Below are 19,544 nucleotides of genomic sequence, written 5' to 3'. Positions count from 1 at the left end.
ACATGATTCTGTGTTCTGATGATCACATGATTCTGTGTTCTGTTGATCACATGATTCTGTGTTCTGATGATCACATGATTCTGTGTTCTGTTGATCACATGATTCTGCGTTCTGATGATCACATGATTCTGTGGTCTGTTGATCACATGATTCTGTGTTCTGATGATCACATGATTCTGTGTTCTGTTGATCACATGATTCTGTGTTCTGTTGATCACATGATTCTGTGTTCTGTTGATCACATGATTCTGTGGTCTGATGATCACATGATTCTGTGTTCTGATGATCACATGATTCTGTGGTCTGATGATCACATGATTCTGTGTTCTGTTGATCACATGATTCTGTGTTCTGATGATCACATGATTCTGTGGTCTGTTGATCACATGTTGATCACATGATTCTGTGTTCTGTTGATCACATGATTCTGTGTTCTGATGATCACATGATTCTGTGGTCTGATGATCACATGATTCTGTGTTCTGTTGATCACATGATTCTGTGTTCTGTTGATCACATGTTGATCACATGATTCTGTGTTCTGTTGATCACATGATTCTGTGTTCTGTTGATCACATGATTCTGTGTTCTGTTGATCACGATTCTGCGTTCTGTTGATCACATGATTCTGTGGTCTGATGATCACATGATTCTGTGTTCTGTTGATCACATGATTCTGTGTTCTGTTGATCACATGATTCTGTGGTCTGATGATCACATGATTCTGTGTTCTGTTGATCACATGATTCTGTGTTCTGTTGATCACATGATTCTGTGTTCTGTTGATCACATGTTGATCACATGATTCTGTGGTCTGTTGATCACATGATTCTGTGTTCTGTTGATCACATGTTGATCACATGATTCTGTGTTCTGTTGATCACATGTTGATCACATGATTCTGTGTTCTGTTGATCACATGTTGATCACATGATTCTGTGTTCTGTTGATCACATGATTCTGTGTACTGTTGATCACATGATTCTGTGTTCTGTTGATCACATGATTCTGTGTTCTGTTGATCACATGATTCTGTGTTCTGTTGATCACATGTTGATCACATGATTCTGTGTTCTGTTGATCACATGATTCTGTCTTCTGTTGATCACATGATTCTGTGTACTGTTGATCACATGATTCTGTGTTCTGTTGATCACATGATTCTGTGTTCTGTTGATCACATGATTCTGTGTACTGTTGATCACATGATTCTGTGTTCTGATGATCACATGATTCTGTGGTCTGATGATCACATGATTCTGTGTTCTGTTGATCACATGATTCTGTGTTCTGTTGATCACATGATTCTGTGTTCTGTTGATCACATGATTCTGTGTTCTGTTGATCACATGATTCTGTGTACTGTTGATCACATGATTCTGTGTTCTGATGATCACATGATTCTGTGGTCTGATGATCACATGATTCTGTGTTCTGTTGATCACATGATTCTGTGTTCTGTTGATCACATGATTCTGTGTTCTGATGATCACATGATTCTGTGTTCTGTTGATCACATGATTCTGCGGTCTGATGATCACATGATTCTGTGTTCTGATGATCACATGATTCTGTGTTCTGATGATCACATGATTCTGTGTTCTGATGATCACATGATTCTGTGGTCTGATGATCACATGATTCTGTGTACTGTTGATCACATGATTCTGTGTTCTGATGATCACATGATTCTGCGTTCTGTTGATCACATGATTCTGCGGTCTGATGATCACATGATTCTGTGTTCTGATGATCACATGATTCTGTGTTCTGATGATCACATGATTCTGTGTTCTGATGATCACATGATTCTGCGTTCTGATGATCACATGATTCTGTGGTCTGATGATCACATGATTCTGTGTTCTGTTGATCACATGATTCTGTGTTCTGTTGATCACATGATTCTGTGTTCTGATGATCACATGATTCTGTGTTCTGTTGATCACATGATTCTGTGTTCTGATGATCACATGATTCTGTGGTCTGATGATCACATGATTCTGCGTTCTGTTGATCACATGATTCTGCGGTCTGATGATCACATGATTCTGTGTTCTGATGATCACATGATTCTGTGTTCTGATGATCACATGATTCTGTGTTCTGATGATCACATGATTCTGTGGTCTGATGATCACATGATTCTGTGTACTGTTGATCACATGATTCTGTGTTCTGATGATCACATGATTCTGCGTTCTGTTGATCACATGATTCTGCGGTCTGATGATCACATGATTCTGTGTTCTGATGATCACATGATTCTGTGTTCTGATGATCACATGATTCTGCGTACTGTTGATCACATGATTCTGTGTTCTGATGATCACATGATTCTGCGTTCTGTTGATCACATGATTCTGCGGTCTGATGATCACATGATTCTGTGTTCTGATGATCACATGATTCTGTGGTCTGATGATCACATGATTCTGTGTTCTGATGATCACATGATTCTGTGGTCTGATGATCACATGATTCTGTGTTCTGTTGATCACATGATTCTGTGTTCTGATGATCACATGATTCTGTGTTCTGTTGATCACATGATTCTGTGTTCTGATGATCACATGATTCTGTGTTCTGTTGATCACATGATTCTGTGTTCTGTTGATCACATGATTCTGTGTTCTGTTGATCACATGATTCTGTGTTCTGATGATCACATGATTCTGTGTTCTGATGATCACATGATTCTGTGGTCTGATGATCACATGATTCTGTGTTCTGTTGATCACATGATTCTGTGTTCTGATGATCACATGATTCTGTGTTCTGATGATCACATGATTCTGTGTTCTGTTGATCACATGATTCTGTGTTCTGATGATCACATGATTCTGTGGTCTGATGATCACATGATTCTGTGTTCTGTTGATCACATGATTCTGTGTTCTGTTGATCACATGATTCTGTGTTCTGATGATCACATGATTCTGTGTTCTGATGATCACATGATTCTGCGTTCTGATGATCACATGATTCTGTGTTCTGTTGATCACATGATTCTGTGTTCTGATGATCACATGATTCTGTGTTCTGATGATCACATGATTCTGTGTTCTGTTGATCACATGATTCTGTGTTCTGATGATCACATGATTCTGTGTTCTGTTGATCACATGATTCTGTGTTCTGATGATCACATGATTCTGTGTTCTGATGATCACATGATTCTGCGTTCTGATGATCACATGATTCTGTGTTCTGTTGATCACATGATTCTGCGTTCTGTTGATCACATGTTGATCACATGATTCTGTGTTCTGATGATCACATGATTCTGCGTTCTGTTGATCACATGATTCTGCGTTCTGTTGATCACATGATTCTGCGTTCTGTTGATCACATGATTCTGCGTTCTGTTGATCACATGATTCTGCGTTCTGTTGATCACATGTTGATCACATGATTCTGTGTTCTGTTGATCACATGATTCTGCGTTCTGTTGATCACATGATTCTGCGTTCTGTTGATCACATGATTCTGCGTTCTGTTGATCACATGTTGATCACATGATTCTGTGTTCTGTTGATCACATGATTCTGCGTTCTGTTGATCACATGATTCTGCGTTCTGTTGATCACATGTTGATCACATGATTCTGTGTTCTGTTGATCACATGATTCTGCGTTCTGTTGATCACATGATTCTGCGTTCTGTTGATCACATGTTGATCACATGATTCTGTGTTCTGTTGATCACATGATTCTGCGTTCTGTTGATCACATGATTCTGTGTTCTGTTGATCACATGATTCTGCGTTCTGTTGATCACATGTTGATCACATGATTCTGTGTTCTGTTGATCACATGTTGATCACATGATTCTGTGTTCTGTTGATCACATGTTGATCACATGATTCTGTGTTCTGTTGATCACATGATTCTGCGTTCTGTTGATCACATGATTCTGCGTTCTGTTGATCACATGTTGATCACATGATTCTGTGTTCTGTTGATCACATGATTCTGCGTTCTGTTGATCACATGATTCTGCGTTCTGTTGATCACATGTTGATCACATGATTCTGTGTTCTGTTGATCACATGTTGATCACATGATTCTGTGTTCTGTTGATCACAGACACTTTCTGACTAAAAGACGGAGCTTTAAAAACTTTGAACTTCCCAGGAACCTGATGAGGGGAACGCTGTGGAAGTGAGAACGCCACGCAGGGGGCGATCATCCAAAACCACAGAGGAGGTGGAGAAGGAGGAGCCTCGGAGCCGTGGGGGAAGACGTTCAGGAGCGGCGGCGGCGAGTAAGATTCCGGGTAAGACTGGCGCCTTTAGACTCTGAACAAGGCGTGTGATTGGTCAGATATGAGGAAGTGTGATGTCACTTTTCTTTCACCTCAGACGATCAGAAGACGGAGAATAAAGACGAGGATGAAGATGGTTCACCCAATCGAGCGGCGCCGACCGAAGCGGTATGTAAACAAACACAGACGTGACGTCGTCACGAGCAGGACGTGAACTCTGAATCCTTTCGTTTACTGACCTGCAGCGAGCGGAGGACGAGAGCGGATCAGAGACGAGCGGGCGCCGTCAGGTGAACGTGTCGTCTGCTGCTCCTGAAGGAAGTGAAGCTGCGGACGCCACAGAGACCGGTACGATACAAAGTCCAGGTTCAGGTGTCATGTGGTCTATTGGTATATGGTATATTGCTGTATGGATATTAAGCCCCGCCCCTTGCTGACCCGTTGGTTAGACGTGTGTAAAGGTCGTTCTTGTGTTTCACATGTCGGTGATATTTTGATTCCAGGCGGACCGACGCTGAAGAGGAAGCGCTCGGAGGAAGTGGAGGTGAGAATTTAAGAAGTGGAGAAACAGATCACAGATGATGTGATGGAGGTATCAGACCCCCCCCCCCGAGGTATCAGACCCCCCCCCCCGAGGTATCAGAGTTAGTCCTGTGCTTTAATCCTCCAGATGAACCTGAGTCACTTTAACTCTCATCAATATTTACAACAGGAAGAAGAAGAAGAAGAAGAAGAAGACACACAGCCGGAGCAAAGTGAACAACAACCTCAAGAAGATAGAGGTGAGAGAACACACACACACACACACACACACACACACACACACACACACACACACACACACACACACACACACACACACACACACACAAACACACAAACAGAGACACACACACACACACACACACACACACACACACACACGTTTTCTAAAACTTCCAGTGTGTGTTCCTCTCATGGAGTTTAAAATGATTTTATCATTCATGTTGATCTTCTTCTAGTTTGCTCGCCGTCTGTTGTCCAGGCTGAAGGTCAGAAGGAGGTCGAGGAGACGAGCAGCGAGAAGCCCCCAGACGAGGTGTGACTCACAAACAAGTGGCTCTGAATGGTTTATATATAATTTATTCATATTTCACACAACAAACATAGAACAAGACAGCACAGACGAAAAAAAAAAATATATTAATAAACCAATAATAACGTACAGTATATCAGATACAATCTTATCTAACCCATTACATGTGAAAGGGAAAAACATGACTATGATGTGTATGTAAGATAAAGTGTGGACACCCTTTCTGCAATAAGTGAACCAGTTCAGTGGGAAGATAATCTATGAAGGGTTATTAGATTTTATAAAACAAGTTGTTATTGCCCTTTAATTTAGCTCTGAGGTGTTCCAGAGGAAAAACCTTCAATGTTTCTCTGTACCACTGTGTGACTGATGGAGGCTTCTCCTGAACACATCACACACACACAGAGACACACAGAGACACACAGAGACACACAGAGAGACACACAGAGACACACAGAGACACACACACACACAGAGACACACAGAGACACACAGAGACACACAGAGAGACACAGAGAGACACACAGAGAGACACAGAGACACACAGAGACACACAGAGAGACACACAGAGACACACACACACACAGAGACACACAGAGACACACAGAGACACACAGAGAGACACACAGAGACACACAGAGAGACACAGAGAGACACACAGAGAGACACAGAGACACACAGAGACACACAGAGAGACACACAGAGACACACACACACACAGAGACACACAGAGACACACAGAGACACACAGAGAGACACACAGAGACACACAGAGACACACACACACACAGAGACACACAGAGACACACAGAGACACACAGAGAGACACACAGAGAGACACACACACACAGAGAGACACAGAGACACACAGAGACACACAGAGAGACACACAGAGACACACACACACACAGAGACACACAGAGGCACACAGAGAGACACACAGAGAGACACACAGAGACACACAGAGACACACAGAGAGACACACAGAGAGACACACAGAGAGACACACAGAGACACATCACACACACACAGAGAGACACACAGAGAGACACACAGAGAGACACACAGAGAGACACACAGAGACACACAGAGACACACAGAGAGACACACAGAGAGACACACAGAGAGACACACAGAGAGACACAGAGAGAGACACACACAGAGAGACACACAGAGAGACACACAGAGAGAGACACAGAGAGACACACAGAGAGACACACAGAGACACACAGAGACACACAGAGACACACAGAGACACACAGAGAGACACACAGAGACACACAGAGAGACACACACACACAGAGACACACAGAGAGACACACAGAGACACACAGAGAGACACACAGAGACACACAGAGACACACACACACACAGAGACACACAGAGAGACACACAGAGACACACAGAGACACACAGAGACACACAGAGAGACACAGAGAGACACACAGAGAGACACACAGAGACACACAGAGAGACACACAGAGAGACACACAGAGAGACACACAGAGAGAGACACAGAGAGACACACAGAGAGACACACAGAGAGACACACACAGAGAGACACACAGAGAGACACACAGAGACACACAGAGACACACAGAGAGACACACAGAGACACACAGAGAGACACACAGAGAGACACACAGAGACACACAGAGAGAGACACACAGAGAGACACACAGAGAGAGACACAGAGAGACACACAGAGAGACACACAGAGACACACAGAGACACACAGAGACACACAGAGAGACACACAGAGAGACACACAGAGACACACAGAGAGACACACACAGAGAGACACACAGAGAGACACACAGAGAGAGACACAGAGAGACACACAGAGAGACACACAGAGAGACACACAGAGAGACACACAGAGACACACAGAGACACACAGAGAGACACAGAGACACACAGAGAGACACAGAGACACACAGAGAGACACACAGAGAGACACACAGAGAGACACACAGAGAGACACACAGAGACACACAGAGAGACACACAGAGAGACACACAGAGAGACACACAGAGAGACACACAGAGAGACACACACAGAGAGACACACACAGAGAGACACAGAGAGACACACACAGAGAGACACACAGAGAGACACACACAGAGAGACACACACAGAGACACACAGAGAGACACACACAGAGAGACACACAGAGAGACACACAGAGAGACACACAGAGAGACACACACAGAGAGACACACAGAGAGAGACACACAGAGAGACACACACAGAGACACACACACACACATCACACACAGAGAGACACACACAGAGACACACAGAGAGACACACAGAGAGACACACACATCACACACAGAGAGACACACAGAGAGAGACACACAGAGACACACAGAGAGACACACACAGAGAGACACACACAGAGACACACACACACACATCACACACAGAGAGACACACACAGAGACACACAGAGAGACACACAGAGAGACACACACATCACACACAGAGAGACACACAGAGAGACACACACAGAGACACACACACACACATCACACACAGAGAGACACACACAGAGACACACAGAGAGACACACAGAGAGACACACACATCACACAGAGAGAGACACACAGAGAGAGACACACAGAGAGACACACAGAGAGACACACAGAGAGACACACACAGAGACACACACACACACACACACATGTTCCTCTGTAGCACTGTGTGACTGATGGAGGCCTCACTAGGAGCAGAAGGTTAGAGAGAACTGTTGGTAAGTTCAGCAGGAACAACACTGGCTCTGGTTTTAGCTCCTGGGCGTCTCCAACACCTGGATATGAAGAGACATTATCGTACACAGATCATTATCGTACACCGATCATTATCGTACACAGATCATTATCGTACACAGATCATTATCGTACACCGATCATTATCGTACACAGATCATTATCGTACACAGATCATTATCGTACACAGATCATTATCGTACACAGATCATTATCGTACACCGATTATTATCGTACACCGATCATTATCGTACACAGATCATTATCGTACACAGATCATTATCTTACACAGATCATTATCGTACACAGATCATTATCGTACACCGATTATTATCGTACACAGATCATTATCGTACACCGATCATTATCGTACACAGATCATTATCGTACACAGATCATTATCGTACACAGATCATTATCGTACACAGCTCATTATCGTACACAGATCATTATCGTACACAGATCATTATCGTACACCGATCATTATCGTACACAGATCATTATCTTACACAGATCATTATCTTACACAGATCATTATCGTACACAGATCATTATCTTACACAGATCATTATCTTACACAGATCATTATCGTACACAGATCATTATCGTACACCGATCATTATCGTACACAGATCATTATCGTACACAGCTCATTATCGTACACAGATCATTATCGTACACAGATCATTATCTTACACAAATCATTATCTTACACAGATCATTATCGTACACAGATCATTATCTTACACAGATCATTATCGTACACAGATCATTATCTTACACAGATCATTATCTTACACAGATCATTATCGTACACAGATCATTATCGTACACCGATCATTATCGTACACAGATCATTATCTTACACAGATCATTATCGTACACAGATCATTATCGTACACAGATCATTATCTTACACAGATCATTATCGTACACACTGATTGTGTTTTACACTTCACCCAGATCTGACCGTTCATTGGGTTTAAACATTGTGAAGTCTGTGTAATATGTGATGTAATATGTGATGTAATATGTGATGTAATATGTGATGTAATATGTGATGTAATATGTGATGTAATGTGTGATGTAATAAGGGACCTGACCTGAGTCTCATAATTCCTCAGGTGGCTGTGAAACACACGACAGACTTCAGAGCTTCACATTTAAAGAACTTTCATATTTGTTGTTTTTTCAGCAGCAGGAGGAGACGACTCCAAAGAGATCAGGTCGGAGGGGACGACCGGCGAAGGGAGCATCAGCTGCAGAGGACTCAGGTGAGGAAGTCCTCTAACGTCCCAGACCTCCCAGTACTCCCAGTACTGAAACAGCTGATCCTGCTGGCCCAGTACAGTGGTGATAAAGTAGACCGTGTCATGTTTGAATTCAAACTCTCTGTCCTCCAGATAAAAAAGACAAAAAGGCCGAAGACAGCGAGCAGAACGAAGACGAGGACGAGGACGACGGCGAGCGGGACGAGGAGGGAAAAGGAAAGGCGACCAGAGCGACCACACGGGCGGCGTCTCGTCTGGAGGCTGAAAGGTCACCGCTCACATTTTACATTTCAAACATTCAGTGATCAACAAACTGCTGAATGAGGTCATGCTTAACCTGCTGAGACCAGAGACCAGAGACCAGGGTCCAGAGACCAGAGTCCAGAGTCCAGAGACCAGAGACCAGAGTCCAGAGTCCAGAGACCAGAGACCAGAGACCAGAGTCCAGAGTCCAGAGTCCAGAGTCCAGAGTCCAGAGTCCAGAGACCAGAGACCAGAGACCAGAGTCCAGAGTCCAGAGTCCAGAGTCCAGAGACCAGAGACCAGAGACCAGAGACCAGAGACCAGAGTCCAGAGTCCAGAGACCAGAGTCCAGAGACCAGAGACCAGAGACCAGAGTCCAGAGTCCAGAGACCAGAGTCCAGAGTCCAGAGTCCAGAGTCCAGAGTCCAGAGTCCAGAGTCCAGAGTCCAGAGTCCAGAGACCACAGACCACAGACCAGAGACCAGAGACCAGAGACCAGAGTCCAGAGTCCAGAGTCCAGAGACCAGAGACCAGAGACCACAGACCACAGACCACAGACCAGAGACCAGAGACCAGGCCACACAGAGACCAGAGTCCAGAGTCCAGAGTCCAGAGTCCAGAGTCCAGAGACCACAGACCACAGACCACAGACCAGAGACCAGAGACCAGGCCACACAGAGACCAGAGACCAGAGACCAGAGACCAGAGACCAGAGACCAGAGTCCAGAGTCCAGAGTCCAGAGTCCAGAGACCACAGACCACAGACCAGAGACCAGAGACCACAGACCACAGACCAGAGACCACAGACCACAGACCAGAGACCAGGCCACACAGAGACCATGTTTAACCTGCTGAGACCAGAGACCAGAGTCCAGAGACCGGACCACACAGAGATCAGAGACCAGAGTCTCCAAGACCGAGACCTTTAGGGATCCAGACCTTTAGGGATCCAGACCGAGCAGCGACTGTTGTTTCATGTTTATTTTTTTATTGTTTTTCAGAAACAAGCCGAGCAAACCGTCGACCCGGGCGAGTCGTCTGACGGGTAAAGACGAGACCGCAGCGGGCACGCGGTGAGTTTGACTCTTTGATGTTTCAGCAGAACTTCAGGAACTCGTCGTGTGTGTCGTCACGTTTAGAAATCCGTCTTGTGTTTGATCCTCGCTGTGCTCGCCGTGAATCCACAGAGACAAAAGGTCACATCTCACTCTTCCTCCTTGTTTCTTTCCCGCAGCGGGACGAGGGGCCAGGCTGCAGCGGTCAAGGGGGGCCGCAAAAGGGAGGCCAGCCCCCCTGCTGTGCGGACGCGGGGGGGGAAATCAGACGAGCCCCCCCCCAAGAGAGCCAAACGCTAAAACAACGAGAAGACGGCGTCCGACTGCAGACGACATCATCATTCCTCTGAGCCAATCAGAGGCCTGAAGCTCTGAGATGACGTCGGGAACGCCTTCCCCTCGGCAGACGCCGCCGTCACACACCCGAGGAGGTCGTGGTGAATCGTTGTTTTCATTCTGTGAATGAAAGGAGTCGTTGCTTTTACTCTTTAAAACGTGTTTTTTGATGTGAGAGCGGCGGCGAGGTGCGCCGTACCTGCTGCACGCTAACGACTGTTTGTACCTACAGCGAGGTGATGTCGTCGTTTTTTTACTGTTTTAGAATAAACTCTTCGAAATCTTTCTTACAAACAAACTGAACTCTGCTTCGTTTATTCTCCCGATACTTTAAAATAACGTCTTTCTTTTAGAACCAGAAAAAACTTCTAGGAGAGTTTCCCCAAAAATCTCAAACACGTTGAACTGAGATCTGAACTGATCCAAAGGTCACCGATGCACCGTGGAGTTCGTCTCAAGCAGTAACCTCCAGTGTTGAAAATGAATCTGATCCTGTAGACCAGTGGTTCTCAAACTATGGTACTCAAACTCCCTGTGGTGGTACGCAAGAAATCTCCACGATATAAAAAAAACCTGTTCAGCATAAAACAACATTTTTTATTTTTGTCGTGCTCTTATCTTATCTGTCTCGTATTTATATTAAATGTGTTTTCCCCTCAGAGTGAGCAGCAGGTAGAGCCAGCTCCGTACAACCTTATAACATTTAACTTTCTAGACCATAAAACATATTTAAGACCATATTCTGACATCGGACAACGAGACAAAACTTATTATGACATCGGACGACGAGACAAAACTTATTCTGACATCGGACAACGAGACAAAACTTATTCTGACATCGGACGACGAGACAAAACTTATTCTGACATCGGACGACGAGACTAAACTTATTCTGACATGAAGAAGGAGAGCAGTCGGAGATTCATGCAAAAAACTTAGCAAACTTCTTCTCCGGCCTCGGCCCCCAATGGTGAAAGTCACAAGATGGCGGGCGGGGAACAAGAAGACGACTTGCCTATTTCTGTGAGAACTCTTCGGAACGAGCTACAGGCTTATCGAAACGGTAAACACGCAGCTCGAGATATGTAAAGATATGTCATCTCTTCGAGAAGAAGCTAAAGCGGATACCAAAGCGCTGCGAGATGAACTCTCAACACACGCTGAGAAAAGAAATGGAAACATCACTCAACGACGCCTCTCACAGACTTGTAACTCTGGAGGATTCGCACGAATCGCTAACGAAGGAGTTAAAGAGGCTACAGGATAAATGCACAGATCTTGAGAACAGAAGCCGCAGACAAAATCTACGTATCATCGGTATGGCAGAGGGCGTTGAGGCCGGCAACCCGAGCCGGTTTGCAGCGGAGTTTCTCGCCGAAGTGCTCGGTGAGGAAAACTTTGCATCACCTATCATCATAGACCGGGCTCACCGGACCCTCGCACCGAAGCCACGGAAAGACGAACACCCATGAGCCATGATTATTCGCCTACACTACTCCGACAAGGAAAAGATCCTAACATTATCCCGGAATAAAGGACGTCTTCATTATAAAGGTTCCCCCGTCCACATCTTCCCCGATATGAGCCCTGAGGTTGGCCGGCTGCGAGCATCTTTCAACCAGGTAAAAGCCAAGCTGCGGACCGCTGGAGTCCCATACAGCCTGTATTATCCAGCGAGACTGATAATAACAGTGGACGGCTCCAGACACACATTCAACGACCCATCAAAAGCATCTCCACTACACCTTGTTGAGGGAACGGAATAAAAACTGCATAATACGATCGGAATAAGAGGAGACCAGCCAATCTGTTAATTATCAGGCTGAATATATGAACATCATACAGGTTGGATTTCCCTGCAGACATGTGAGTTTCAGACAGATGTCCTTATAAAAAAAAGTCAGGTTAGTTGACAAAAAACTTTTTTTTGTTTTTGCAAATCGTTATTGCTTTCCTTTTCCTACTTATCCTTTCCCAATAAGGAGGAATTGAAGAATTCAATTTGTTATGCTATTATTTATCTTTGTGATAAGTCACTAATTATGTTACAAATAATACTAAATTTACATACCAGATTTACTTTTTGTCAAGATCAAAATAGGAAACTGGGGAAAAGGAATTTTAATTTAATTTTTGTACTCACTCATAAATACACTCGTTGAGAAGTTAAGAAGCGGAGAAGGTTCTTAGAAAGTATTGTTTGTAGTCATAAGCTGGTCTAGAAACAAAAGATAAAACACTTACTGGAGCTAAGTGGTGAGTCATATGTCCATGTAGCTCTTCTTTTTGGTTTTGCCAGGTATGTCTTTCGTTTGGGGAAAGACAGAGTGAGGTCTAAGTTAAGTTTCAAGGGGGTATTTTTGTTGTTCATTTTTATTCATGTTTTTTTTTTTTTTTTTTTTACTATGGAGGATGTCTACAAAAACCGTAAATATGGGAGCATTTACCATGAAGTGCTATAATGATGGCTAAAAACACTAACCTTAGCAAAGCAGTGTTGCAGAACTTGGTCAAATTCATTACATGGAACTGCAAGGGACTCAATGGGGCCGTAAAGCGAGGCAATATTCTAGCGCATCTGGAAAAACTTGGAACAGAAATTGGGTTTCTACAAGAAACACATTTGAAAAACCAACATCATAACAGACTCCGTTGCAAATGGGTAGGACAAGTATTCCATTTCAAATTTAATGTTAAAAGTAGAGGCACAGCAATAATAACTAAGAGAGCAATCCCTTTCACGGCATCTACAATCATATCAGACCCTAAAGGAAGATATATCATAGTAACAGGGAACTTGTATAATAATCCAGTAATACTAGCAAACATATATGCTCCCAATGTAGATAATGAGCACTTTATACAATCTTTCTTTTCAAAATTACCGGATATGGAATCTCATCAGCTCATTCTTGGGGGTGACTTCAACCTAGTATTGGACCCGAGTTTGGACCGGTCTTCACATAGGCCAATAGCTATATCAAAATCAGCAAAAGTTATTCATAACTTTATGCAAACATATAAAATAACAGATCCATGGAGAGCTTTGTTTTCGAATACATGTAAATACTCTTACTTCTCTCCAGTCCACCATTCCTACTCCAGAATAGATTTTTTCTTGATAGACTCCAAACTGTTATCATCAGTTAAAAGCTGTGAATATGAAACAATAGTACTCTCTGATCATAGTCCTGTAGCTCTCCATTTAGCTCTTGGACACAAACATACATCTAGAGTATGGAGGTTTGATAATTGCTTGTTGTTGGATAAAAAATCTGTAGAGGAAATAAAAAAACAAATGGATCTGTATTTATTTACTAATGATACACCAGAAATATCAAGATCTACACTGTGGGAGGCTCTAAAAGCTTATATGAGAGGACAGATAATTTCCTGGAGCAGCTTAATTAATAAACAGCGTAGAGACAAGGAAAACAAACTTACAAAGGAAATAGTGGAAATAGATAAAAAATACTCAATCTCCCCTTCACCAGACTTGCATAAACGAAAACTATATCTTCAAACAGAACTCAACTTACTGTATACAACAGAAACAACGAAACTCCTTACCCAAAGAAGACATAAACATTATGAATATGGAGAAAAGGCTGGAAAGATATTAACACATCAAATAAGAGAACAAGCGGCAACAAGATTAATTTTGGAAATAAGAACAGATTCAGGACAAACTACAATAGATCCTGTAGAGATTAATAATACCTTTAAAGAATTTTATATAAAATGATACTCCTCAGAATCTGAAGAAGACTCAACATTAATTGAGAACTTCTTTGATAAATTGAACATCCCAACAATAAGCTCGGAATACGAACAACAGTTAGAAAAACCCATAACAAAAGAGGAAATAGAAAAAGCAATACAAAACATGCAAAGCTCAAAGGCCCAGGCCCAGACGGCTACACTGCAGAATTTTATAAAGCATTTAAAAACCAACTATCACCGATACTGTTAGAAGTATTTAATGAAGCACTGATCAAAGGTTGTCTACCACCTACTTTCTATCATGCCAGCATCTCCTTCATTTATAAGAAAGATAAAGATCCGCTAGAACCAGGTTCATACAGACCAGTGAGCTTACTGGATGTTGATAATAAGATTCTTGCTAAGATTTTAGCTACACGATTGGAAGATATCCTTCCAACAATAATTTCTCATGATCAAACTGGATTCATAAAAGATAGACAGTTGTATTTCAATATCAGAAATTTATTTAATATAATTTACAACCAGGAAACAAACAACCAGCTTCCCGAGATACTAATATCTTTGGATGTGGAGAAGGCCTTCGACAGGGTCGAATGGGACTACCTCTTCTCGGCCTTGTCAAGGTTCGGATTCGGCACCAGATTTGTTTCCCTAATTAGATTATTATATGCAAAACCGCAGGCCTCCATACAGACAAACAATATTAGGTCCAGTTACTTTCCACTGAGCCGCTCTACAAGACAGGGATGTCCCTTATCACCATTATTATTTGCCTTAGCCATCGAACCCTTTGCTGTTTCACTACGCACAGCAAAGGAATATATAGGAATAAAAAGAGAAGGGACTGAATACAAATCGCTATACACAAATGATTTATTACTATATATCTCCAAACCTGCAATATCATTACCAATCATAATGTCCATAATATCAGATTTTGGAGCTATCTCAGGATACAAACTCAATTTATCAAAGAGCATACTATTCCCGATAAATGTAAAAGCACACCAAAGTATTAATTCTTTCACATCCTACCCATTTGCAACTTCAGGTAAATTCAAATACTTTGGAATTAATATAACCCAAGAATACTCCAGTCTTTTTAAACATAACTTTTCAAAACTATATGATCAAACAGTACAGGACCTAGATAGATGAGCTAACTTTCCAATTTCATTAGCAGGACGAATCAATATCATCAAAATGAATATTCTACCCAAGTTTTTATTCCTCTTCCAGTGCATTCCGATGCTCATTACCAAAGCTTTTTTCAAGAAGTTAGATTCTTTAATATCTAACTTTATATGGAATAAAAAGACTCCTAGAATTAAAAAAAACATTCTTACAGAGACCAACATCTACAGGAGGTATGGGGTTGCCTTGTTTTCAGCTCTATTATTGGTCTTGTAATATACGTTCCCTTTCTTTTTGGTGTCATAAACGGGGGCTGGCTGGGCATGGATGGAATATCAAAGTTGTTCCCCCACTTCACTAAAGACTCTGATATATTCGGCATTACCTACCCTTAAAATTAAGCTTAAAAATCCAGTTGTTTCCCATTCAGTGAAAATCTGGACCCAGATAAGGAAACACTTTGATTGGAAAGAATGTTCAGTGCACACTCCACTGAGTAACAATCATACATTCACTCCTTCACTTTTAGATTCTACATTTAACCAATGGCACCTGAAAGGAATACAATCCATACAAGATCTGTTTACTGATAAGATCTTTTCAACATTTCGTCAGTTACAGGAAAAATTCAACATACATAATAGAAACTTCTTCAAATGTTTGCAAATCTGAAGTTTTGTTAAGGAAAGGTTCCCGTCCTTCCCGAATCAGCCCCCCGAATGTATCATGAACTCAGTGCTCCTACCCGATCCATTATAAAAAGGGTCTATCCCTCAAATAGATAAACTTCCAGCTGACCTACGACCTCCCTCCAAAAGGGCGAGGGCAGTAATAGAGTTGTGTGAGGAGCTGGGATATCTTGATGTATGGAGGATCACACATCCGGGAGACAAAGAATTCTCCTTTTTCTCAAATGTACATTTCAGCTCAAGGATAGATTATTTTTTTTGTTCCCAGGTCAAAATTAAATCAAATAACCTCTTGCTCTATTGGAAATATCTTAATCTCAGATCATAGCCCAATTTTCCTTCAACTCCTTCATGAGGGGAGTAGCCCTCCTACCAAGTTGTGGAGATTTGACTCCTCCTTGCTCAGTGACCCTAACTTCATTTCTTATTTTGCCTCTGAATTTAGGATATTTTATACAATTAATAATACACCTGATATCTCTCCTTCAACTCTCTGGGAAATGAGTAAGGCATATTCAAGAGGCCTAATCATTTCATATGTGAAAAGTAAACAACGGAAAGCACTTGAACGTCAGAGGGAGTTGGAAATTAAATTGTCAGAAGCAGAAAAATAATTTGTGAAAAGTGCCTCTGAGACTAATTTGAAAACAGTGTTAGCTGTCAAAGCCTCATTGAACTCCTTACTAATCAAAAGTTATATGAATTTGGCAACAAACCAAGTAAATATTTGGCTAGATTAATAAATAAAAAATCTGATTCTCAATGCATTTCAGCCATTAAGGGTGCTGACGGTAAAAGGAAAACAGACGCAGACAAAATTAACAAGTCGTTTGAACAATACTATAGCAAGTTATATAAAAGTGAGCAACCCGTGTCTACTCAGAAGTTCACTGAGCTTTTTTTCTCCAATTTGAGTCGGAAATTCACAGACTTACAAAAGGAAACACTTAATAAACCGATAACGGAGCAGGAAGTCGAGGGGGCTTTGAGTTCTATGAACTCAGGCAAAGCACCAGGTCCTGATGGGCTGGGGTGTGAATTCTATAAAGAATTTAAATCTTTATTAATACAACCTTTGTTGAATATGTTCCATGACTCCTTGAGGAACAGCTTCCTTCCCAGATCACTCACAGAGGCCAATATTAGCCTTATTCTTAAAAAGGGAAAACCTGATGATAACTGTGGATCCTACAGACCTATAAGTCTATTAAATACTGATCTTAAATTGCTTTCCAAGATTCTTGCTCTGCATTTAGAAACAGTCCTGCCTACAGTTATAGATAGTGACCAAACAGGATTTATAATTGGCAGAAACTCTTGCAATAATATGAGGAGGCTTCTCAATATAATTCAACTTTCCCAATCTGACAAATTAGACTGTGTAGTTGTTAGTCTGGACGCAGAGAAAGCATTTGATCGGGTTGAGTGGACCTATCTCTTTTCCACTCTTGAGAGACTTGACCTAGGCGACACATTTATTAACTGGGTGAAGTTGCTATATAAAAACCTATTAGCTGCTGTCCTAACAAATGGTAAGAGATCATCTTATTTCCGCCTAGGCCGGGGTACAAGACAGGGCTGCCCCTTGTCCCCTTTATTGTTTGCAATTGCCATCGAGCCTCTGGCAGAGGCTATTAGACACAGCCCTACTATCACAGGGGTTTCAGTTGGCAGTAAAACTCACAAGATCTCCTTGTATGCTGACGATGTGCTTTTGTTTCTTACAAATCCAGATGTATCAATACCGGCAGTGTTGGATCTGATTAGTTGCTTTAGCGAATTCTCAGGCTATAAAACAAATTTCTCGAAGTCAGAGGCTCTTCCTTTAGGTAAACATTGTGATGCCCCCTCCCCCTTATCTTGCCCATTCAAGTGGTCACTGCAGGGTTTAACATATCTGGGAATAGTGATAAATCCCTTGCTTCATCAGTTATACAAAGCTAATTTCACACCCTTTTTGAAACATATACATGATAATCTTGAGAGATGGAATTCCCTACCACTATCTATGTTTGAAAGGATCTCGTTACTTAAATTGAATATTCTGCCTAAGCTTCTGTATGTGTTTCAAATGCTTCCAATCCTCTTTCCAAAACGAGTAATTAAGGAAATAAATGGCTGGTTTAGTACTTTTGTTTGGAGCGGGAAGAAACTTTGTATGAGCCTAGCTAGACTCATGAAGCCTCAGGAAACGGGGGGCCTTTCAGTGCCTGATGTCAGGCTCTACCAATTAGCTTCACAGTTGGGCTACATTGCTGAATGGATTAGAAATGACAGTGACTCTGTATGGCTTGATTTAGAATCTTTTCAGGTTAATCGGCCCCTTAGAGGTCTCTTGTTTGCTTGTGAACTAAAGAAGATGAAAACTCTTATTGGTGACAATATAATTATACAAACAACTATTAAAGCCTGGCAGGATATAAGAAAATTAGAGGGACTAGAGGGACAACTGTCCTCTTACTCGCCTGTCTGGGGCAACATAGACTTCTCTCCTGGTACCACTGACAAGGGCTTTGAGATGTGGGACAGTAAAGGGATTGTTACCATAGGACAGTTATATGAAAAGAAAACACTACTTTCATTTGACCATTTATGTAAGAGATATAACATACCCCGAACAGAATTTTTTAGGTACCTTCAGATACGAAGCTTTTTAAATAGCAGGAAAGACGGAGGTATTTCTCATCAACCCTCTCCACTGGAGAGATTAGTCTCAACTGGAAGGAAAAAGGGCATACTGGGGCTTGGGTATAAAGCCCTTTCTAAATATGAAAAAGGCAAACCAGCTTTTATGGCCACTAATTGGGATGGGGACCTGAACATGGACATTGATGATGCTACCTGGTTACAAATATGGAAATTAGCAAACAATATTTCAGTTTGCAACAGGTTAAAAGAAAACCAATTTAGGTTTCTACACCGCCTGCAGATTACTCCCCAACTTAGACACAGAATGGATCATAATAAATCTGAACTGT

General features: G+C 42.1%; 1 protein-coding gene across 4 annotated transcripts in view; it reads left to right on the top strand.

The window, feature by feature from the left end:
- bod1l1 (biorientation of chromosomes in cell division 1-like 1) overlaps nt 1–11,315 on the top strand; it is a 30,598-nt gene extending 19,283 nt beyond the window's left edge. For 2 of the 4 annotated variants that reach the window (XM_065958741.1, XM_065958738.1), the window contains exons 19-28: nt 4,137–4,278; nt 4,364–4,434; nt 4,512–4,614; nt 4,770–4,810; nt 4,979–5,048; nt 5,268–5,344; nt 9,308–9,386; nt 9,516–9,651; nt 10,628–10,699; nt 10,861–11,315. In XM_065958741.1, coding sequence (XP_065814813.1) covers nt 4,137–4,278; nt 4,364–4,434; nt 4,512–4,614; nt 4,770–4,810; nt 4,979–5,048; nt 5,268–5,344; nt 9,308–9,386; nt 9,516–9,651; nt 10,628–10,699; nt 10,861–10,981 — 912 coding nt within the window. In that variant the 3' untranslated portion in view covers nt 10,982–11,315. Of the gene's footprint in view, nt 1–4,136; nt 4,279–4,363; nt 4,435–4,511; nt 4,615–4,769; nt 4,812–4,978; nt 5,049–5,267; nt 5,345–9,307; nt 9,387–9,515; nt 9,652–10,627; nt 10,700–10,860 lie in introns of all 4 variants that reach the window. The other 2 variants (XM_065958740.1, XM_065958739.1) reach the window with 2 other exon arrangements.
- The last annotated feature ends 8,229 nt before the right edge of the window (nt 11,316–19,544 follow it).

The sequence above is a fragment of the Labrus bergylta genome, chromosome 9 (assembly GCF_963930695.1).
Source record: "Labrus bergylta chromosome 9, fLabBer1.1, whole genome shotgun sequence".
NCBI lineage: Eukaryota > Metazoa > Chordata > Actinopteri > Labriformes > Labridae > Labrus > Labrus bergylta.
The sequence above is the reverse complement of the archived record's forward strand: the minus strand, read 5'-3'. Positions and strand labels throughout refer to the sequence as shown.